The 24,696-nt window shown below is 35.2% G+C and overlaps 1 protein-coding gene across 1 annotated transcript; it reads right to left on the bottom strand.

Annotated features, from left to right (window-relative positions):
* Positions 1-506: 506 nt before the first annotated feature.
* LOC136025009 (wee1-like protein kinase 1-A) lies at positions 507-24,654 on the bottom strand. The gene is made up of 7 exons (XM_065700636.1): positions 24,076-24,654; positions 19,934-20,153; positions 18,149-18,276; positions 14,815-15,039; positions 10,154-10,296; positions 8,509-8,774; positions 507-6,705 (listed from the first exon to the last, which is right to left on the bottom strand). The coding sequence occupies exons 1-7, from the start codon at positions 24,549-24,551 to the stop codon at positions 6,445-6,447; spliced, it is 1,719 nt and encodes a 572-aa protein (XP_065556708.1). The 5' UTR covers positions 24,552-24,654; the 3' UTR covers positions 507-6,444.
* Between the last annotated feature and the right edge of the window lie 42 nt (positions 24,655-24,696).

Genomic DNA, 24,696 nt, shown 5'->3' with positions numbered 1-24,696 from the left:
AGCTTGAAGTTGACGGGCTACAACCTTTCATATGTTTAGGGGAGTGAGTATTTTCTTTTATAATCAGTTTCAGTAGAATTGATTAGGATTATTTAAAATAGACGACATCGCTTGAGAGGTTAAGATTGAGAGGTTACGGGTTTGAAAATTCGGACAACCTCATACTGAAAATTTGAACTTACTGCTGACCTTTTCCTCCAGTCAGTATAACTGTAAAGAATTCAATAAGACTTGCGAAATTCGTTAGTATGTTTGTAACTAAAATTACTTTTAAAATAACTCTTCAGTTCAAGTATTTGCATATTTTGAATTGTACACGCCTTGTTGACTAGCGGAGAAACCCAGTTCAGATGTTCTTTTACAAACTAACAGCCGTCGTAGCCTTTTTTCTTATCGGTCGATTTGTTCATGACTATCATACAATTCTCCTTTGTAAGGTTCTAGAAAAGGAGATTGTCCTTTTCTAGAAAATGTCGCCTAAAAACAGTCAAATAAGTCCATAGAAATCGAGCAAATCATTTAATGAATCAAACTCTTTCGCAGTTGGAATGTGGTAAAAAAAAACTACAAGAAATAAAGCTGCTGAATCTGAGCTGCTACATCAACAAAATTTAACAGCCTTTAAACTCAGCCTATAGTATAAGGCACTTGGCTAACACAGCTAAACAAATTTTCACAATTCCGACTAAAAATGACATTAGATTCATCTATGCATGTATATTTAAAATACCAAAATATATTCAAATAGATGTAATAGATATAATAGCAAAAGTAATTCCCATGTGAGTGATGGATTGAAACATGGCTATTATATTTTCGTATTTCGAACTAGGAAATTATTTCTTTATTGTGTTCCCCAAAAACCCAAAAAACTCATATACTGCATGTTTTTAAGTGTATCTTTTGAAGGGTTTGTTTGGAGATGAAGCCCCCCCCCTTCCTGGAAAAAAATTTCTAGCCAAGCTTTCAAATTTAGGACTGATTGTAGTGTGTAATTGGCGAGTTACCACTACTTTTTAAGTATAATTGGATATTAAGCTCTTGCGCTGTTCGCATGTAGATATGACATTTTGATATAATTTGTTTTCAGATACCGAGTCAAAGCCTCCAAGCAATCACTCACAGGGAGTTCCCAAAAAGAGTATTTCAGCAAAGAAAAATTGCAGACCTTTATGATAAAAACCCGTTAAATGTTTATTATTCAAATCTGTTTCTGAATCAAAAAGTTGGATTTGTAATAGGATTAACACATAAAATGTAAAGTAAATTGGGAAGAAAGACAACCCTCATTCCCATCCCCAACCAGCATGACGGCGTGAACAATTTCCTTCTCCATAAACAAGCTTATCTTAGTCTGCACATGCTGTTGTCTATAAATTTCAACTTTTTCATGAATCAAATTATCTTGATGGTGGGGGGGGGGTTAGCAAATGACAGAAACAATAATTGGGTCGTACCGTGGTTCTAAGAACAGGGTAAATCTAATTTAGAAATGTTTCTTTTTTGCGAAAAGTCTATTGACAACCCTACTAATATCAAAATAAATATATAGTTGTCAAATAACTGTATCTATACTTCAAAGGATTAAAAGCATAAGGTATAGAACAAATTCCAATATTTTAAGTCTGGATCTTAAACATCAATACAAAATTACTCATATTTAGATTTCGGGAGGATGAATGTTGCTTCGATTACGGATGGGGGGTATTTTATTATTTCATTTCTTGCCATAACATAGCAGAAAAAGCTTATTGTACCATATTCTGTGAATTTCTTAGGGATTGTTCAAAACCTAGGCATCGTCTAGGTAAAGATGCTTATGACACCCCGAAATACATTTCTAAATTTAAATGAAACAGTAGTGTTGTCGAAGTTACTTCAATTATTCCCTTTCCTTTTTTCGGGTACTAAAGACGAGTAAGTAATTTTACGTCAGAGCATTGGTATTTAGTTAAAGATCATTAGATTTGGTTTTTGCAAATCAAATTGTCAATATTTGAATTAAAGATTAAATTCGACGAAATTAATTATAAGTTAAATTCTACAAAATTCCTAGAGAGTGAGCAAGAGAAACTTTAGAGGGTAGAATGGAGAAGGAGTGTTCACCGAAGGTTCAGCCTCGCGCGGATTAACGCCAAAATAACTTGGTAGTAGCACCCTGAACACCATCTTTAAATCCATACTGACAATACTGTTCCAAGTTACAAAAGTAAATTTCATACAAGGTAGATTTTCATAATTAGGCATCTGTGCTTGGAAATTGCTCTAACGTTGTCACAGTTATCTTATTGACGCGGTTTCCAGCAGCAGTTCAAGTAATTTCTATATCTACCAATGAAGAAAATACATTTTGAGCATTTCACTTTAGAACCCCTAGGCGCAGTACTGTCTAATAATGACCCTTTTATTTCAGAAAATTAACGTTCATTGATGCCAGGTGGGTCTTGAGTTTCTCTAATTGAGATAGTGTAATTCTAGTTTGGCAACGATCTATTTGTAAATTTGCCCTGCCAAAACGACATAACTGCCACATGAATTTCTGAAAAGCTATTGGCATATTAGAATTAGTATGGCCAAATTAGCGGAAACTAACCCGCTCTAGCATCAGCGTGAACGTTTGAGACAATTATTTAAACACTGTTTGGATATTACTAAAAATCTTTAGACCAATCATATTAAAATCTGAATTAAATTTGGAAAAAAAGTACGATTCATCTAAAAAAAAACTATTCACAGAAGCAAAATGATCAAAACCAGAAACATATAAAAGAACAGCAAAAAAAAAAAAATACTTAGAAGCTCAGAAAATTATCTTAAGTCAACTAACAGCGAAATGCATTTATTTCTTCTTCTCGAATCAAACCTAGAAGCAAGAATTTTGTACCTCTCTGATTGTCGGAAAAAGAAATAATAAAAAACAAAAAGAACATTTTTTATGCCTGATATACGTTTCCCCATTATAGAATAACACAATAAAATAATAAAACATGAATGCGGCCTATTTTATCACTGTGCCTCTGATGTAACGGTCATTCCCCAAAAAAACATTGAACAGTGAGTTGTTTTCTTTACTATCTCCTAAATTCCAGTACAGCCGCACCGTGGTGTTTGTAATTGACAAAAAAGTCCTTTTTTTTGGCAGAAAAACCATGGCTCGAAAACCACTCCAGCCTCAAAAGTAACAGCTTTGCTAGATGCGTATAGCCAAAAAGTAAAATGCAAAAATACTGATATTATCTGCCCTTTTAAAGAACATGTGGTAACAAAGTGTCCAATCTATTAGAACTGGCCTATACCTGCCATAAAAACTTCAGAAACAAGGTGACTTATGGAAGGGGGTCGAGGGTGGATTGTGCACACAAATACTGGTAAATTCATGTTTTTCTTAATATTTGACATAATGCATGAAATGGGTTTAGCCCTTTCTTCTTTTTTTCATTATTAGATCCAAAAAACGATACAGAAGTATTTCATTCAATCCTTCAACTTAGAAACATTCGAAGGCTTTTACAACCACAAGAAGACCATAAAAAAATATGATCAAATTCAACCCCTGTCATAAGGCATAGGTTGAACATAAAAAGTTGATTAATAAGATCCAAACGTATACAGGGATGATAAATACTCGTACATAGAATGAAGCCGCAGCACATTTTCTAAGACACTTTAAAAGCATTTCCGCAGTAAAATAGAGGCCATGGACTTCCATAAAATATTTCCGAGCTTTGACTCAAAATCAATTATTTCCCACGTTATTTTTGAAATTTACCTTTCTTTTCTGATTGACTTATTTTCAACTTGTGAAATCTACGATTGGCTACTGATTCGATAGAGGCCGTGGACTCCCGTAAAATATGTCGGAGCTTTGACTCAAAATCAATGATTTCCCAAGTTATTTTTGAAGTTTACCTTTCTTTTCTGATTGACTGATTTTCAACTTGTGAAATCTACGATTGGCTACTGATTCGCCAATAGTAAACTGGAGTCAATGAACCAAGTAAAATGACTGGAAGTAAAATTCCTTCGAACTTGTATGCACTCTACTCCAAACACTGTTACTACTTGTCACTAACATTCTAGGCAAAGTCCTTAAAAGAATAAACATAATGTATAGCAAGACAGCTTTAGGATTTCCCGGCAGTTTTACAAAAAAGATAGTTATATCGTCCAAACTCCTCTTCAGCCTATTCTTATTGCCAAAACAAGTTTTGTAACAATTAATGCGTAAAAACATCCATACAAGGGGCATTTAATTGTCTATTCAATGAACTTCCTAAAGGAGAAAAAGAAAACAAAGGGAAGACCGAAAAGGATTTCAAAATTTGCACCGATTATATAATAAAATAATTTGCTTCAAAATTTTTTGTATTTTTGCTTATATCTTTAAGGATAGTGGTCTCAAGTTCATTTTAGTATAAAGCTACAAGAATTAGCAACTAAAAAAAAATCTTATGAGATAATGGACAAATGTTATGAAAATTCGTGATTCTGGGATAGTTCTTTAGAATCCTTATCAGCCTCTCTTCCCAAAGAGTTTTCTTAGGGGGCGGGGGGTATGGCCGCCATGCAGAGGAATTTTCTGAAGAGCATGAAAAACTTAAAACAAGCGTTCTGATATTGAAATCTAAAAAACTGGCTTGAGGGGAGTTATTTTACTTGATCTGCGAATGATTTATGTATCCCTTAACAACGAATCTCCAAGCATTAGCCGTGAAGACAAAGCATACTAACAACAGGGGAAAAAAGAGATCCATTTGACCAAATCTAATACTGAAACATTATTCCACAAGGCCGTCTATTTGAATGTCTAAGGACACGCACAAAAAAAAATTTATATCGTCGTTTTCACAATCAAAAGGCGCATCTCACAGTTTCGTGGTTTTACTTAAGAGCATGAACAAGATTTCGGCTTCCCATATTTTCTTCGATTAAAAGGTACTGGTAAGTATTAGGTCCCTGCAGTCATATGATGATCTACCTTATCCACCTCATACAAATTAAACTTCCCCACAAATTTTAGCAACATATAAAATCTCAATCAGAGGCGAAGTTGTTACTGAATTCAAATGAATAGTCTAGCTCAATTTCGAAACAAGCATTTGATGCCCCTTTTCGCCTTTGGTACAACGTTATATCACAAATAGACCATATTACTAAATCCATGATAATTTTGGAACAAAATGTGACACATTAATGCCATCTAGGTTGGACTGAAACATACAAGAACCAAATTGATTTAAATACATTTTCCGTGACATTGAAAGCAGTTTTTCATATCAGACTTTAGTTACAAGTAAGTTGTCAAACTGGGAATTAGTAATCATGGAATTTGCTTTGTCCTGTATGAGTTGCACAAGTTTTGGAATAGAAGACATTTCATCTTTTCTTTTAAAAGCTTAATATCAAGTTTCATAGGTATACCGACTTCGTAAACTGGTCTATAGCACTTTATTTTGTATCATATTCTTCCCCATTCAGAGCTTGAAAAGCCAATCTACCTGCGCACACAATCAAGAGAATGATTCATGCAGTGACATCGTTAAGATATTATATTGAATGAAATTGAGCGTAAAAACAACGAGATACAACAGTCTGTAGTCCTAGAAGTCAGAGATAAAATGTTTTGGGCTGAAATATAGGAGGGCTCAACGTAAAAAAAGACCAACCAAACTTGTTTTCAAATTCAAAAAATCAGCATCATAGATATACACGCGCTTTAGTCTTGGGGGGGGGGGAGTTTTTTCCGGATTAAAATATGAAAAAAACTTTCCTGCCCAAAAGCAGGGACCTATGGACGAATTTGTGTAAGTAAGTTCCTGACCCCCCCCCCCATCAGGTATACTACAGCATAGCAGAAACTCAGTAGTTTACTGTGTATTTCTACACCAAAATTTCATTCAGGCATTAGCGACAATACTGCGGTAGTTGCTATAGCACTGTGAAGATATAAGGTTTCTTTCATAGTAATAGTGAACCAAATCTGCTTAGATAAGTTTCGACTTATAGTTCAGTTCATCCTACTCCTTACAGGAACTTGTTGCACATTGCAAATTGCTATTCCAAAAGTGTAACCAAAAGTAATCATTTCAACTATGGTTACTTAGCTATGGGAGCCTATGGCTTGAAAGCTCCTGTGGTGAACTTGATCTTATTTCAAAATTGAACCATCCATATATTGAATTAAAAAAAAATCAGCTCCAAAAAAGCAAAAAAGGAGGACAAATCATAAATAAAAACACTATCAAGACAGAGAAAATGAAGAAGGTGACAACAAAAATAAGATTTCGAATAACATATCACAACGCTGAAAACACTGAATTCTAATAATAAACGACTAGTAATTTATCTAAATGCACTACATAACAAAATAGTTTTCTTTGTTGCAATGTACATATTCAAAACAGGAAAGCCCAGAGATTTCAAAGACATATAAACCGATAAAAATCAACAATAGCTTCGACTTTTGGCCATGTTTTTACCAACTAGTCTTTGAGAACGTTTAGGCGTTTGTCTGGGACTCAGTTTATCTGAACCGTTTAGTTGCGCTTTAAGTAGTTCCTTTCTTAGAGCTTGGTTCATTTGTCTTTCAGCACGCAATTCCCTCTTTAATTGTTCTGTTGTACTCCGATTAAGTGGGACAAGAAGCTCAGAATTCAGTAATTCAGCGGCAGATGGACGAGAACTCGCGTCCGGTTGAATTGTAGACTATAAAAGAAAATTCTCTGAATCAAACCCTGATAAATAAAGAGGACCAAAAAAAAAAGTTAGGTTTAAAGCCATAAAACTAAGATTTTGACTCTGAGGCATTATGACTTAACAATAATGAAGAAAAACATCTAGAGATTTTGCAGAGTACTATGGGAAACAGCAATCCAAGTCCAGCAAGATTTTTAGTTTCTACAGAAAGTGTTTAGGCTTTGGTTGGCGGAGGCGCACAACATCAAAATTTCATAGGGGCCGCTTCACTATTAAAAAATGAGTTTTGTACAGAAGGACCCTTATCTGTATCAATTTTAATATATTATAACAAACTTTGTTTTCTTTAATGCCGCGTCACCTAACCCTTTTGTGTTTGTCATAACAATCATATCTTGTTTCCTTTTTAATGAGCAGCTCTGACTGGTCCAAAATGGCGTCATCTAAACATGATAACAAGCTAGACAAACATGAGAATGGGGCTTTGGAGAAACTGCAGTCAGGTATTATAACAAAAATTCAAAGATTTGAATTTTTATTCTTGTTTGGATCACGTTTTTCGTAAACTTGTATAATTCTAACCGGGTAATTGATGAAACTTGCATTTAGCAGAGCAGATCAGCCTTTTCATCATAAATTAATGGTCTCTATGAGTCTAGGTTTTCAGTTACGCTTCCAAGACCCTCCAAAGTCAAACAGACTGCAAAGTTACAACCTCTATACTTCAGGCTCTGAGTAAAATTTAAAAGACGACTCAGTTATTTGGGAGTTTACTTGACATTGAAGCTGTTTTTTGGGCAAGATATATGGCGACATCAGCTTGATAGTTCTATTAGTCTTAGTAAGTAAATAACCAGCAGCTGTATGGATGGATAGTTCTCTTGGTGTCCAGCTTTAACAAGATGATTACCTTTACAGCAGAGACAAGTTGTATCAAGACAACATTCTTCCACAAGATAAAGAACGACTCAAAACAAAATGCTTTGTCAGCAAATGCTGGTAGTATCCTCGAAATAATTTCAAGATAATATCGTATAGCCAAGGCCGTATCCAGGGGGGAAGGCTACTGGGTTTGACCCCCCCCCCATCCATAAAATTTTTGGTCCAGCTCATAAGGATATAGCAAAAATATAAATAAACCCATTTTTGATACATTTTTTTTTTATTCTGTATCCCCCTCTCTCCTCCAAACAAAATCCTGGACACTACACTGCTTATGGCATCTAGAATACTCAAGCTCTACAGGCAGACTGGACAGTCATTCAAAAGACAGAAGCTAGAACAAACTGATTTTATAGACGAAGTTTCAAGTTCGCTATTTCTATGTTGTTTTGTAGCTACGCTAAACGAGGAGTGTTAGCGAGTCACATGATTCATGTTTATCCCAAATACAGATCACGACCATGGATTGCAATCGACTCAAATATCTAGGCATGGACTTATTGGTTCGCCACAAATAGTTTTCTTTTTTAGAGAACACTAGCATTTACCTCAGGAGAGTCATTGGAACGACAATACTGCTCTTGTTTTTGCAACTTGGTTTTTTTTTCTTATTTCATGTACATATTTTTATCCTAGCTTTCAGCTAGCCACCTTTAATGGCAATTTAAAAAAAAAGACAGCATGAATGAAATTGCCAAATGCAAAGGGAAACAAAAAAGTGAAACCGAAAAACACGTTTTTACTAAATTTAGAAATGGGACATCCTCTTAACAGTCATCTCATATTAAGCTTTAGTCTTAGAAAAACGTGCTGGATCTACCAAGTGTTTTAAAACCTAATCTAAGATACAAAATAAGTTGGTCTTCTTACCAGTAGAAGTTTATGAAACTCCAAAGATAATGTTGGTAGTTGAGGTAAGTACCCTTCATGGCGAATCTTTTGCCAAAAGTCACCATTTTTCGGGAGGGGATATCCTCCTGCTAGTTCGTAGATAGTCAAACCAAGAGAGAAAATGTCCCCTTTGGCTAGCTGACTATAGTCATCTTGGAGTATCTCCAATGGCAAGTAACGACAATCACCCTCCTCAAAGTCTTCTACTTGAGGGTCACTAATAGAGGTCACATGGCCAAGATCACCTATAAAAAAAATTAGTAACAATGTTGAAAAAATAAAGTAATGATTATCTTATTCAAATTCAGGGTTTGGTATGGTCTACTAAACCTACACTTAAAAATTTAGCAATTTTAATAGTTTATTACTAAATGTTTGTTTTCAAAATCAAATGGGACATCAAGTTTCTTTTCGTTAAGCCAGAGAGATTCCTTTAATAGATTTGTATCTACTGTTCACACTTTGTCCAGAGACAATTTACTTCACAATAACTTTAGACTCATATCTCCCTCCCTCCCTGGAATACCTAGATTGCTATTGTATTCTCCTGTATTTTTACATAATTCACTAGTTTTAGGGGGTTTGATAAACTTGGGCCGCCATCAAAATGCGTCCCGCCCCTAAGATTAATTTCAATATGCGTGTCTGTTGACAAACTCCTGCATACCCTATTGAGTCAAATCAAAATTCCTTAAATTGAATCCTGAGCTTTTTTTTTCTTTCAATAGGGGCACAAAACCTGAATCATATCTTCATTTTACCTTTGGTTTTTTCATATGTTCATATTGGCTTCTCCTTTCCTTATTTTTATTTTCTTTATCCTTCCAAGAGAAGTTAAAAAAAAACTTTTTATTTCAATAGAACATTAAGGAAAAAGGACTTGTATTACATTAAAATTCAGACATAAATTTCAGAGTGCTTGTATTGGATGTATTTGATTAATTACGACTTAAAAAGTGGAAGGTCCCACACCCTTAACTAGTCTACATGAGATTTGCAGATTACAAATTCAGAATTTCATCAATGGTTGTTAAACATGATTAAGAAAGAAAAACATATTAAGAGGTAACCAACAAGCATAAAATAAATTAATTTCCAAGCAAATATGCGGGACCCTTTAGAAACAATTTCAGAGCTATTTAAACTGAAGTATCAAGCATCACAAACACCATTTGCCCAGTCAAAAATATAGAACCACGTCCACTAACCAACACAAAATAAAGTGATCCCCATCATAATTTTTGATCACTTGTATTGATTTGGGTATGACATGGAAAGAAAAATAACTGGATTGATAAAATAAGAGACGGAACATTTTACCAACTGTTATAGGTCACACAATCAATCGACAAAAGAATAAGTCTTTATCATTTTATTTTCTGTTTTATTACAGTTGCGTATACACCTGATGTGTAAGCAGGAGGGCCGCTTTAGGGCTTACTCAAAACACTGAACTTGCTGCTTAACTAAACATCCATGGTTAAATTTGGAATTCCGCCCCCCCAAACACCATTACGGTTTAAGTAGCTAATTAAAACAAACAGACCGGATTCTCTGCGATATTTGAAAAAAAGGAAGTAAGCGTAAAAGAAACTTAACAAATAAAAAAAGGCCATGAATTTACCTATTTTATAGGTGACATCATCACGGTCAGGATTCTCATCATCTTCGAACCCGTCGTCAGCTGAGTCATACCGTGTTTCCCGTGAAATGAAAATGTTACCTGGTTTTATATCCAAATGAGCAAGGTGCATTGAATGAATATACCTGAAAGATCAATTAAATATAATAAGGACATTTGGAATTCCTACGAGTCCAAAACATATAGTTAGGTGCAACTGTTAAGGGACTAGACGCGAACGCCTCAACCAAAATCCAAGACTCCGTATGATTAACTCCCCCATCCGCCACGAACTTTTGCCACCTCTTTATCAAACAAGAAGCAGCAGCGAATCCCATCCTCTGCGAAACTATTGAAATTCGCCAATAGGCTCAAGGTCGTTTCCTACAACTGTTCACCAATTCTTCAACTGAACACATAGTCGCCAATCTGGCAAAGGAACAGCAGAAGTCCTTGCTTGACGAAACGGTCGTGGGGCTCTATGTTACAGCAGAGAAGTCGCATATCAACATTGAGATCCTGTTAAAAATTATCGTATCCTTAGGATATTTTGTAGACAGTGGTAGCCAAGGACTTCCATATGATGGAGATGGAATGCTATCAACAATCAAACGTCATCCACATAGAAATGAACAGACCTAACAGCAACTCTGTAGACAATTTTTGTCTTCATGCTGTTCAGTAGCGGTGGATCTATGATACCCACAAATGTGTATACTACAGGCATGTCAGTAGTTTGCAGCTTGCAATAGGCAAAAAAGCCAAATCACTTATTTCTTATTCTCGCTACAAATGAAATTTACAATCGCAATTCAATTCTCGCACATCTATGAAATTACAGGTGCTAAAGTAAAACATAGGGTACAAAGCACAGTAATAGTGTCCCTTTTGAAAACATACAAAAATTGAAAGTGAAAGTTTCGCATGATCTATAAAAGAATCTCCTGTGGAAACTGTACATTCTTTTCCGAAAATTTCATGGACACTTTATGATGGACAGCCCAAGAAGTGCCCGCCGAGACAAAATTTTCCTAGAAATACACATTCTCTCGTCTTCATCCACCAGGAAACTTTTTGGAAGAGGATGCACAGTACAGCTTATGCAGGTTTTTAGCCTCCCAGATCAACAAATCTTTCTACGTACGATTTTTATTTGTTTGGTCACTTAGGGGGTAAAGTAAACAGTAACAGCCCATACGTAATTGAAGAACTGAAAATGGACATTCGCAATATGATTGCGGAGATCATTCAAATGAACTAGCTTTCGAAAACTTGTTGAAACGTGATAATTTTTTATTTTTTACTTGTTGTTAATGTAATTCATGGTTTAAAAGGTGTGTCAACATCTCCTTTGACCTATTGAATGTTTAGGATGTTGCTATTGATAATGTTCAGCACTTACCACTTAAAATAAAAATTAAAATGTATTAATTATTTACTTTTAGTAATATACTGCAAGTATTTTCATCCCAAGTGAAGTGAGGGCCATCAAAAAGCTCGCGAAGATTCTCAACAAAATTACCTGATCCGTTTATGGTATATGTAAACGTCGCATCAAAACGATGTGATCTATTTGCAAAATATATTTTTAGTTAACACCAAAAGAAACCTGACCGGACCACCATTCGCAAAGGCGGTCATCAAAAAGCCTACTAAGCAGGCTCTTTTGTTTAATACACATACAAACGTATATATAAATTGTTGCTCCTCATTCTTAATCCTGCTCTTCTGTTACAATTATAAGAAAATAGTGAGAAAGATGAGGGCCGAATAAAGTAAGTCAACCATAAACATACAATATTAATTAACACTGACAAAATAAACAAAGAAAAAACTGTTACTAAGTTATTACCCATAAACTAAGTTAAAACGCAAAGGCTTAACCCTCCAATCCATGCAATTTAACACTTAACAAAGACTATTCAAAACAAAGTAATTATTGAACGCATAATCATTGATGCTGAGAAAAAAAGAGACAATCGATCAAAACAAAAAGGAAAAAAAAATTCAAAATCAGATTAAGGTCAGCAATTAGGTGTAATTTTAAGGATGAAGGATTGCTTGAAAACAAAGTTTAAAAAAAGCAATCCATTTTAAACCTGTCATGTTAACGTTCTACCCACTGTGCAACAAAGATAAATCCAATGAGTAAATTATCTTAATTGCTATCCAAAATTAAAAGCACTATCAACAGTATCAACACACGATTATGGATTGATCTATTTTAGAAGGTGCAGCTCTAGAAGGTTTCCAAATGTTCCCACACAATAAAAACCTTATTCTTGTAGAACAAGAACCTCCTAGGCCCAAATTTGTATCAATCAAGATGAATGTACACATATGGATAACGAAGAGTGCGCTCTAAAAGCCTATTAACAACATTTAATAATACCGTATCATTGTGTTGCGAGAGCAACACTTTTGTTTTGTCGTGTTTTTCTGGGTTTTTTTTCCTAGCAATCCGATTCCAGCTTATTCCTAGAAAGTGGTAAGGGTCTAAACTCTGCGGTTTTTACGGAAAGTGTGGACCTTAGGCCGGATGGATGAATATGACTTTGCATTTTGGAAAGCTTTGTAGAGCTCTTGCCTGGGGCCAAAAAAGATGGTTTTTGCTTGTTCTTGAGCCAAGCTTTCGTTTATCAAACCATGTTTCGGCTTTCAAGTGGAAAGCTCTGTTCTAGCAGGCAGGCACCAGTCTCAAATTGAAGATGGACTAAAATCTGTAAGTGTTAAATATATGCGGCAGTTACCCGGCCCCAAAGCCAATACATCTTCTTTGAGTGATAAATAGAAAAATTTACATAAACAAAAGAGTGGCATTTTCCCACGAGTCCGAAAGTGCTGCCATCTATTGTTTCCCCCCATTTCTGTTCGTGATTTCAGCTGAGTTTATCATTCGGTTTTTCGCACTTGGGATTACGGTAGAGAAAGGGTATCAAATCTGCCTCTTAAACTTTAAAAGTTCTCTCAATGCTAAAGAAATTAGAGTTTATCCTTTGCTCCTTTCTAAGTGATGACGTTAGAAACTTGGCATACGGCAAAAATGTCAACTTTTGAACTAAGACAGATAGAATTTTTTTTCGACGGCACTCGATAGTTCTTCATGAGCTGATCAAATTATATGTCATCCATGTTTTGGTAGAAAAATTCCTTCATTAAATATACCAGTTTGAAAGTTTAAAGGGGTTGAAAACTTCAGTAATAAGGTACACACCGAAATTAAAAACAGGCCGATACCAATTATGAAACATATAGGGGAATTGTAAGCAACAGTCGGCTGTTAGCTCATAATCATCTTCGGCAATGAACTTCACAACTTTTGCTAGTTGGTGTACCTATTATTTGTTTATGGTGTATTTGATGGTAAGACCAATTTGGTTCCAGTGGTAAGACATGTAGGGGACTTGTAAGTAATAATCGGCTGTTAGGCTACAATCATGTTCAGCAATGAGGGGTTTGGAACTTTTGCTAGTTGCAATGAGGGGTTTGCAACTTTTGCAAGTTGGTGTATCCAGTATTTATTTTGAGATCCTTACAGATTCATAACTTCAGCGTTTAATCGAAGCGAGGAAACAAAACCAAAGTGTTGCTCTCGCAACACTTTACTCGGCAAAGCCGAACAAAGGTCGCCGCAACACCTCATGTTGCCCATGCAATGTAGATCTATTTTAGTTTAAAGACAGCAGAAAAACAAAACAATTGCACCCTTATTAGTACCAAGAGATTTCGATATTATTCGCCTTCACTAATTAGGAGCAAATATGAGACTGAACTTCTTGTATGAAGGTAGGCGAGTATACACCAATTAATTAAGGGAGAAATTTCAAGAAACACAAAAACAGGTGAATTACTTGTAAAGTACAAAAAAAAACAGAAAAAATCATGAGTTTTCGGTGGGGGTGGGGAGTACGATAAGTACTTGAAACCTTTCCTCTTTATTTGTATATGCCAGGCTGTAAATACTAAAAAATTATTAATGATCACTGATGATAATTGTTTTCTGGCACGCAAAAAGATAAAGCCCAGCAATAGAAAACTGAGAAAAAAGGTCTCAAGAAACACAAAGATTTCAACGAAACATAAGAGTTGGGTGGGGGGAGACTCCGGCCTCCCTCTCAGTACGTACATACCTGGATGAAAATAGTAACGAATAACTAATTATCTTTCATGATTACTGTGTTCTGGAACACAATAAAATTTTAGAAATTCAACATTAGATTTTCTCATTAAAGACTAAAAAAAAAAAGTCTCAAACACATCAAGCAAAAACAATAACTCGAGTCTTTAAGAATCAACAGTAACCTTCAAAAATTAATAGTTAGCAGACCCCTCCTGGACCACTGGCGGAACCAGAGGGGCCGGGCGGACCCTGGGCCCCCGAGATTTTTCTGGCGCCATCTTATCCTTTTTTTCTGATCAATTGGTCAATAATTGGCATCTTTGTCACATTAAGTCCCCGCAAGATTTTGCTCATTGGCACCCTTGTCACATTGGGCCTCCCCCAAGATTTTGCTCTAGATCCGCCCCCGTCCTGGGCCACACTTGAAGCACTCGAAGAGGCAAAGCTAACAGTTAAAAAATTTTTTCCCAAGTCAGGAAGATTATCATACGCGTTCAAGCTGAGGCTGAACCTTCCCTAGCAGGGTAACTTAGCAAATATATACCTAAGCCCTTCTGCAACTTGAAACATGATGTTCTTCAATTCTGCTTCTGTTAAAACTTTGCCAGATTTGAACCTGTCTTCCATTTCATCAGCAAGACTCCCGCCATTACAGTATTCGTTTTGAATAATCATATGATTATCCTCAGCCCAGGCTGAATAATATCTCACAACATGTGGGTGCTTGCCCAAAATTGCATGAGCCTGAACTTCACGAATGGCCATTTTCCTAAAAAAAAAAGAAGAAATTAATAAGACAAAACAAGATACAAGGTAAGAAACATGATTCCAAAGTTAATACAAGGGATAGTTTTCTTTGGCGGAGGAGACTCGTTCGATTCGAAAATGAAAGTTTTGGAGCCCTTTTTAAGAGTTGAAAATGATTGGAGGGCATCTAACCGAACCCCATCCCGTGCCCACTACCCACCTCCGGTCTCCCCCTTACGTCTGATCACAATTTTGAGGTCATATACCCCCAGAGGTGACATGACATCAGCTTCGAAACTTTCAGCGAATGTTCTCAGGCCCAAAGAGGACCCTGCGTTTTGTTGGGGAGGAATGGGGTGATAGGGGGTTTGGAAATGGGCAAAAAAATTAAGCCGCCTGAGGCCAACACAGCTACGCACGCTCTTCCTCCATCCCAATCTATTCAAAGCCTCCTTTTCTACACCCTCCCAGAAGTTCCCATTTCCTTTAAATCTTTCTTTATGACGTCCTCCCACCCAAGACGAAGACGACTTGCTTTCCGTTTAGCCCTACACGGTTGGCCGAAAAGGACAATCTTCGGCAATCTGTCATCTTTCATCCACACTATGTGCCCTAATCATCTCAGCCTTTCTTTCAGTATAGCCCCAGAAAGCGGGATTAAACTACATTTTTTGTACAGCCTACTGTTTGAAATACGGTCAGTCAGCCGGGTACCCTGGAAAACATCTAGCAAATCTTCATCCGCTTTTCGGAGTGCCCGTGCTCTATGCTCCCATTTTTTCCATATCCTCATCACAATTCCTTGAAAATAAGCAAGACTTCATCAATTTTAATTTTTGTGATATTTTGTATTCAAATTATGTTAATAAATGAAAATTTTATTAAAATCTGGCCTGAAAACTTTTGGGAGGCAGGAGGGAGGGGGCGCTAATCCAGATTTTATCCCGGGCATAAGAAAGGTCAGAACCGCCACTGCACTGTCTACAAGCCATGTAAATTACAAGCCTTTCGGAGATGAAAAAAAATTTTGGGGCCATTTTCTGGCACCACGAATCGATGCAGCCAATACTAGTTTCAAATTCGTTTTCTAGGTGGGAGATGGATCAGATCCAGAAGCCTATGAATAAATTTTTTAAGTTCAACAGCTTTTTTCAAGGCTGACTGAAAAAAGCTGTTGGCCCATCTTCAGGCGAAACAATTTTTTTTCTGGGGTCCCTCAACCCAAGAAATTACGGATATGGCTTTTAAGGTTTAACTATAATAAATTGTTTACTTATTTCTCGACAAAAGAATATTTAGAAGACAGAAAATTTTGACACTCTTATCCTTTTCTGCAAACATAATATTTGGATTCCCTTACCCTCTTCAAATACTCCCTAAAATTTCAACTCAATTTTTCCAATCGTTCCCAAGATATTACAGATATGCTATTTTGATAGCCTGGGTACATACAGACCTACATCCGCATGTGCTATTTTTGACACCAATTTGGAAATTTTTTATCTGCATCTGATAAAAAGCAAATTCGATCGCTATTCTTTAGGTTCTGTAAGTATTTTCCCAGTATCCCCAATTGCTTAACAAACCACGCTTTGGATCTCCAAAGACAAAACTCTCCAAAAGGAGGAAATTAAGAACCTGTTAAAATTAACAAAAAATAAGCATGAAAATTGGTTAGGATTAGCACATAGTTGACATAAAACTGACATTTCCTGGGTGAAGACTTTTTTCAGAGTAAAATGCAAATAAGACAAATTTGCATTTGAAATGAGAAACACAGATTTCATCTAAATTCGTAACTGTTTCTTGTTTGAGCTATTAGACTGAGGATGTTTCTGATCCCCAAAATAAATACAACGATGTTGACCATCCAGGCAGAAGGGTTGAAATTAGGCGTGTTGTCAAAAGTAAAACTGACCAATTCACATGTTAATGCCAATTGAGATAGAAAAAATTGCCAATAGGTACCCCTAGAGAAACCCTATCTCAGTGAAACGAGGGGTTGTGATTGCACTGGTGGATAGAGCTTTCAGAATTTGTTCCCGGGAGTTTTTAGATTCTGAATTGTTATATTTGAGGGATGTTTTATTTTGTAATAGCTACCCGATTAAATTCGTTGATAAAATAATAAAAAATAGACGCATTAAACACAACAATAGGATTATTGGGGTTTCACAGTGCACAGAATTAAGCTTACTAAAACGTTTCATTTCTTTACCTTATGTACCTACTTTGGGGAAGATGCTTAAAAGAATTTTGGGTAAACATAACATTGATACTTGTTTCCAATCAGTGAGACCATTAGGTAGTTTTCTTAATTCTGGGAAGGATTTAACCCGGGGAGATTTAGTCTGGTATATAAAATCACTTGTTCCTGTGGAAAGTTTTATATTGGTAGAACTCACCAACAATTTACTGAAAGATTTATTGAGCATCGCAACTCAATAGAAAAAACTCTACAATTAAGAAAGCCTCCCGAAACTTTTGTTTCGGCTCTAGCTGAACACACATTCTTTTATCCTGAACATGTTATACAATTTGATGAGGCTACAGCTATTTCTAATGATATAGCTGTATTCATGATACAGATGTAATGATAATATTCTTTTAAAAAATGAACCAATAGTCGATGGGGGAATTAAAATTTTACACAATCACCAGGGGACAAGATTACCCACTAGACCAAAAAGAGTTGCTTCAATGTTAGCTTACAAGAGGATTATTTCGCAACAGAAGAATTAACTAAGTTTCAATTTTCATAAATTTTTCCTCAGTTGCTCTTTGATTCTCATTGAAGTAACTCAAATAACTGCTTTTCCCTACGTGGATAAATAGCGACAATTGTATTTATTATATTTGGTGGTGGTTTTTATTTTTATTTGTTTTTAGATTAGTTTTCTTTTAATTTTCTATCTTGTGCTGAAGACGCCTTGTTTTATACAGGCGAAATATCCGCGTTGTTTTAGTCTTTCAATTCTACTGGCCGTCGTCTCGTTTGAAGTTTTCTTTTTGTAGTTTTATCTCTCTTGATTGTTTAAAGAAAACACTATCTTTGCCACAAACCCTTATCACTTATTAATATCAGCATAGCCTACTAAAACTTGAACAAAGGCAAGTTTACTATGACTTACTCATTCCCACTGCCAGCTACAGGCTTCAGACTTTTCTTTACTGCATAATCACATCCATCCAGTCTATTACGGCAAATATATACAGTGCCAAAGTCACCACTTCCAATTTTCCTTATTTCATGAAATTCCTGCAAAAATGTGACCAAGCATTAATACTTAGCAATATCTGGGAATGTTATCCTAATATAACCTAATTATTGAATATAGTTTTGAACTATTGACAATATATATATATATAGCCTATAACACATATTCAATCAATCTATTGAAGGCGTTATCCTTTTCCAGTCTTCCTGCTTGAGAAAAAAACATATGAAGAACAGCAGTAAATAACTGATCAAAATTTCTAATCTGAAAAAAAAAAAATGCTGATTAGACAAAAAGAAAAAAAACAATTGTACTTATTATTAATTCAGGGGTATGGGAGAAGGGGTATGTTTGGTATGAGGGGTATGACGATTTTATCTAGGGGGAGTGGTAGGATAGGTGTCAAATACAAATAAGTATATTAGACTATGATTTCATGGAAATATCACAAATTACCCCCCTCTGAGCAGGCATGGTTTGAAAGACCATAATATATAAATCCAAATTATCATACATCACTATTTCTCAATACTAGACTTAAAAGGTCAAAAGTTTAATTGAACATCATAGTTTTAGCAATCAACTTTTTTGAATGTTGATTGAAGAAAGGACCCCCCCCCCCTTACTCTACTGGTACAAATATTATAAACGGTGACTAGAGCGCCAATATTTCCCCAGATTTTGATTCTGATCCTGTTTCCATCTCAATGTCTTGGTTTCAACTCATGGGATACTTATATCCCCCCCCTCCATTTTTTTACAGCGTCACTAACAATTTTGAAAGTGTAAGTTGTATGTTCACTGAGGAGAGAGAGCTTTTTTAACTAATAAACAATAGTAGAAGCTGTGAAATGCAGTATAATCAAAGAAAAGAGCTTGTTCAGTTCATGTAATATGCTGATTGCTGAGCACATAATGCCAAAGCTGCAACTAAACTTTCTTGAGAGGTAATAATAAGAAAGAAACAGACAAAGAACTAATATTGTCAAACGATATCAATGAGTTCCTTGTTATTCAACTTACCTGTGTCAAAATAAGGCAAACAACAAACTAGTCAACAAAATAACATTCATTGTTTGTAACATTAAGATTTTTGCCTAGTTATGTTCTTAACAAGGATAACTAATAGAAATAAAATTAGAATTTTTCTAAGTACACTTTTCTTGTAATCTGACTTGATTATTGTTTAATACATTTCTTTTATCAACAAAATGAAATTACACCCTATAGATTATATGTATATTACAATTATATTGTGTCTTTATATTACAACACTGAGTTAAAATATTGCTCATTAGCAATATTTTTCTTAACATTGAAATTGATTACTATATTGTTGTTGATGACAAAACATCACACCACATTATGCTTTTAATGGAAATTCAAATTGGTCAAAGAGAAGGAACCCCATTTAAGAAAAGTAGAAGACCTTAAATGTTTTACATGAAAACTAGCCTTTTACTTGTAATGTTTGTTAAACAAATGTTTAGCATAAATTTTCCCTTTTATATTATAGTTATTTTAATTATACCTTGATATGTAAAAATTGGCAGCTTTAACAATAAGAATTTTAACTTTTATAGACTTGTAAAATTAATTGGGTTGAAAAAAATTTCAGTTACAAAACAATACTTTGCGTTATAAAAATGGCTAACCTGAATAAACATTGAATTGTTGCAATTTAAAAGAAATGAATACCTTGTGATACCGTGATATATTAACCTCCTGCAGAGCAATCCTTTTAGGTGGTTTTTCATCATCACTCTCATCATCACACATCAGATCATTAACATCTGTTAGAAGAGTTTTGGACCTTGTTCTCTTTTTAGGGTTGTCCAAGTTTCTGGGAGTGAACTGGTTTACAGGGGGTGATGACAATCTTTCACTCTCAACTGGAGTTGCACCACCAGATCTGGACCTAAAAGATTAAGACTAACATACACTTTGAACTTATGGAATCATCCTAAAGGAGGGAGGTACAAAAGTGAAGAAATATGGTAAATTTAGCCATCTAATACAATTAGGAAATAATAAAATAAAACGTGTACTGAATTTGCACTTTAGATTAAACTAGAAACTAGTTTTGAGCACAATAATACAATGTGAAAAGCACACATTTTTTCAGAGAAGACAAATCTAAAGCAGAACTGTACGGACAATTAAAAATACAGTAAAACAAAGCATAAAATGAATATAGCCTTACATGCAGGGGTTGCTATACCACAACCAACAAAATTTGATAATTATCTACATCTTTAAGAAATACAATAAGCCTTTATGCTGATGATTCAAAGCTTAATGGCTCTGCAGTTGTCAGTAACAAGAGCTTCCATGCAAGAAGACCTGAACTTGATTTCACTATGGGTCCGTGAGAGGAAACTTGAATTTAACATTAAGAAAAGCATGCTAATGCACTTTGGAGGGAAGAACATAAGCTGGGAGCACAATATGATAGGAGGGGATGGTTCAAGGCAATTGATTGACTCTTTGGCAGAGGGGAGAGATTTAGGAACTATTGTTGATGAGGACCTAAAAACAAGCATGCTCAAACAGCAGTTGCCAAAGCATCCCAGAACCTTGGCATTATCACACATACAGTACATAGCAGATCATCCAAAGTTATGACAAACTGTACAAGGGTCTTGTGCAAGCATTGCTAGAATTTGGGATGTGTGCTGTAACACCTCTGAACAAGGGTGATCAGCAACAAATAGAAAATGCCCAAACACAGCCAACAAAAGTTGTCAATGGATGCAAGAATATCAACTATCTATCTCGATTGAATAAACTGAAGCTTCCAACACTTGTGGACAGGCGTCTAAGACGGGAAGTCATAATGACTTATAAACTTTGGATGCTGACTCCTCCTGTCAAAATCTATTTCATTTTGATGAATGCTCTAGGAGTAGGGGGCATAGTAAGAATTTGTCCCAGAAGAGGGCAGATACCAGAGTTCACAACCGCTACTTCTCGAATAGTGATTAACCAATGGAACAATCTTCCTGATACTGCTGTCACTGCTCCCTCTGTTGACACCTTTAAGATTGCTGTCAACAAGAGTTGGTCCATTAACTCATAGAAGACAGATTGGGATGCTATTGAGTAAATGGCTCCCAGTCATCACTAACCAGCAACTCTACATGATTTTTTCCTTAATTTGCTGGACAATGCAATTTAAGGTAATAATTTAGCAGCAAACATGAATTAAGCACTAATGTACATCTACTTAACAAAAAATTGGGTCTGATTCAGTAGTCCCTTTTTCTCCCAAAAAATTAATTTGTGATTGATAGATCACTAAAACCATATTTATATTTCACTGTATGATAGAAATTTCAACAGCATAGTGCAGCAACATTTAATTTGAGAAGATGCATAAATGCAATATTAAACAGATGAGCCTGTTTAGTGTATATCTAGCAGGAAACAGCCCCCCCCCCCAAAAAAAAGAAGGAAGAATGTACCCTTATTTTTAAGTACCAAATATAATGCATAAAACACCTTGAATCTAAGGTTGTGAGATTACCCTCCCCCCCAAAAAAAAAATCTGTACACATATATCTGGGCTCAATAAAATATATGTGCATACAGGATCCCTTTAAGGGCCTTCATCCCTTAAATTGTCAAATATAAATACTTTAGACAAAAATTTGAAATTTGAGATTCTGTCAAATCCATTAAAAGCAGCAATATATAGAAAACCATGAACCTAACATTGTCTATTTCTCTAATCAGATTTCAAACTAAACTATTAACAATGATACCAAGGGTGATCATTCAACTTACCCATTTGTCTAATGCCAGCTAGGACAAAAAAGGAATAATTAATAAAAATAACAGGAAAAAGAATAGGATTCAAAATTTTATCACAATGTATTACTAAAGCATTGGGAATTTTATAGGACTGATATGGTAACAAAATAGTTTTTCTAGACTGTTACTCATTATCAATACAACTAAATTGAGAAAACTGAAAATTTAGTCAATATTAGTGCTGAATTCCAACTTTCAAGGAAACACTAAGAATTTCTGCAAATTACTTTGAAACATTCTAAAATACTTGCTAATACCATTCCTTAAGGCATACCCATAAGCTTTAGCCCTACCTACCCTATAGGTCAAATAAATGGTAACTGAGATTCAGGGTAATTTTCTAAATGGAAAAGTAATTGTAGGCTATCTCAACAATTTGTGAATTAACCACATACATACCTCAAATTGCAGATGTGTTACCATGATGGTCAAAAACCTGATTAATGTTGATATTAACTGGCAAATGTCCAAAATTCATTTTCTCTGCTTAGATTCAATTAGCTATGTGAGTCAGTTTTTTTCAGTCTTATGCAGGCTATGATGGTAAAAGTTAAGTTAGATTATGTTAGTTTAAGTTAGGCAAATATGGTTATAAAAATCAGAAATAGAATAAAAACATAAAATAAGCTAACCTTAGATGTAATCACAAACCATGCATTAAAATGAAAAAGTTGACTGGCAATGCTGACTAAATCCAAGGATAAAAAAGGTATTTTGGACATTCACAGTAACATATGCAAAACAAATTTTCTTTTTAATAATATTTTTTAAATTGATTTAAACAACAAACAAGCAATACAAAAGCATACTCAGTATATGAAATTTGAATTGAATAGCTATAATTTAGAGTATACAGCCTGTTTGACCATTAGGAGGAAAGGTGGGTATTTGAGGGTGAAGTTTAATAGTAGCCTACATTTGTTGAGTCAGGTGAGTAGCCAGCTCTCCAGTAAGGAGACACTTTTTTATTGCTACTTCTATACTTATTTTCATGGTTTTGTTCACATTTTTGACAATACAGCCAACTCCCCTTATGGTCTCACATATAGTCTAAGGCTACACAAAAATCTAACATAAGTGACAAAATTCTGTCTTTATAATATGTTTCTACATTTCAATGCATGTTTATTAATCAAGTTTTTTTTTTATAATATAGTTTTTTTTTTATTTATGCAAAACATAGCTATCCAATTTGAAAATTGAGGCTAGGCTTATCTGCAAGTTTAAGGGTTTGGATTCATTTCCCTCAAGTGTAAGCTTAACTGCTCTACCTAATGCTTGGTGTCCAACCAAACAATTCAGAAAGCAAACAGTAATGGATTATAAATCCACAGAATGTTTGACTGACTTATGAAAAATACATTTTTTTTAATTTTCATTACAAATCTTTCAGCCAAATGGCATAAGGTGATAGCTATATTTGAGATGAATTAATTGAGTCCTGTACAGGCACAATGGGTTTAAACTTAGCTTGATAATATTGGACCCAGAGATTGATCCTTTATTTCATAAACACTGTTGGATTGCCAGAGGGACCCTAGTCCCAGTCCCTTAATTTGTAAGCTACTGACTTACAAATTAATTATATTTAAAAAATTATTTAGAAACATGGTTGAAAAACTGACAAAAAAGGTGTCTGTGTGATTAATTGAAACTTACTACATATTGCTGTGCATGTAGCCTAGAGCTATGAGTGAGACAATTGTCAAAAATACAAAAAAAAGCATGAAAACAAGCATAAAATTAGCCTAGTAGGCTAATGTAAAAGTGTAACAGGAGTGACATTAAAATATGGCCTATAAAGTAGTTTTTCCTTATGAGGAGCAGGAATGCAACACTAATACCATCTTTCCTACCTCATAGCCAAAGCTACCAGCAATATAGGCAAAGACTACATTATAGTAGGCTAGCCTACCTATTTACAAGCTAGTTTAGTAGTCCTAGTTTAGCCTTGGAAATTTATAGGCTAATCCAAGACATTTCAAAAAACAATAGGCTAAGGTTAAAACGAACCTAGTTGTGCTTACCTTAAACTTAGAGATCTTTGTCTGAAAAGAGGAGCAGGTGTATCTGGACATTTCTTAAGGGTTGCAACACAAGATACTTTCTGCAATGGATTCACCTGCTGTGTACATTTTTCAACTAGTGTTTTGGGAGTATTTGGTTCTTCAGTCAATCTCAATGCTCTAACTCTCTTATAAGGTGGTGACATTGGGGGTAGGCCTACATTAGGCTGATAACTGTCAAATCCTCCACAAGGATACCTAGTCTTAGTTGGACTCAAGAGAAAAATTCTCTCCTTTTCTTTATCAATAGGGCTGCTGGTAACAACACCACTATCAGCAAATTCACTCATTTCCTCACTTGAATTCAATCCTTCCTCATATGAAGATTGGTTCATGTTTTCATCCTCAGTATCCATAAAATTCAATTTTCTACACAAGCCCATGGGCTTAGGCACCATCTTGATTCTACTTTTAGCAGTGGCTTGTTCAAAGGACATGATCCAACTGATTACCAAATTTTTTTACAATCAAATAAACATTCAAAAATCTCCACACCACACTCTGTTAAATATGGCGGTTTTACGTTGCTGCTGAGTTCGGTCGGCCACTCCTAAAATATGAAAATCCTTAACATCCAATGAG

The sequence above is a fragment of the Artemia franciscana genome, chromosome 3, assembly GCF_032884065.1.
Source record: "Artemia franciscana chromosome 3, ASM3288406v1, whole genome shotgun sequence".
Lineage (NCBI taxonomy): Eukaryota > Metazoa > Arthropoda > Branchiopoda > Anostraca > Artemiidae > Artemia > Artemia franciscana.
This window is presented reverse-complemented; position numbering and strand designations above follow the sequence as displayed.

Excerpts from the sequence above, each read along its gene's own strand:
- LOC136025009 (XM_065700636.1), bottom strand. The coding sequence starts at position 24,551 with ATGTCCTTTGAACAAGCCACTGCTAAAAGTAGAATCAAGATGGTGCCT. Across the intron at positions 18,277-19,933 it reads ATATATCACGGTATCACAAG|GAATTTCATGAAATAAGGAA; the intron begins GTATTCATTTCT and ends ACATTTTTGCAG. Across the intron at positions 8,775-10,153 it reads TGATGTCACCTATAAAATAG|GTGATCTTGGCCATGTGACC; the intron begins GTAAATTCATGG and ends TTTTTTTTATAG.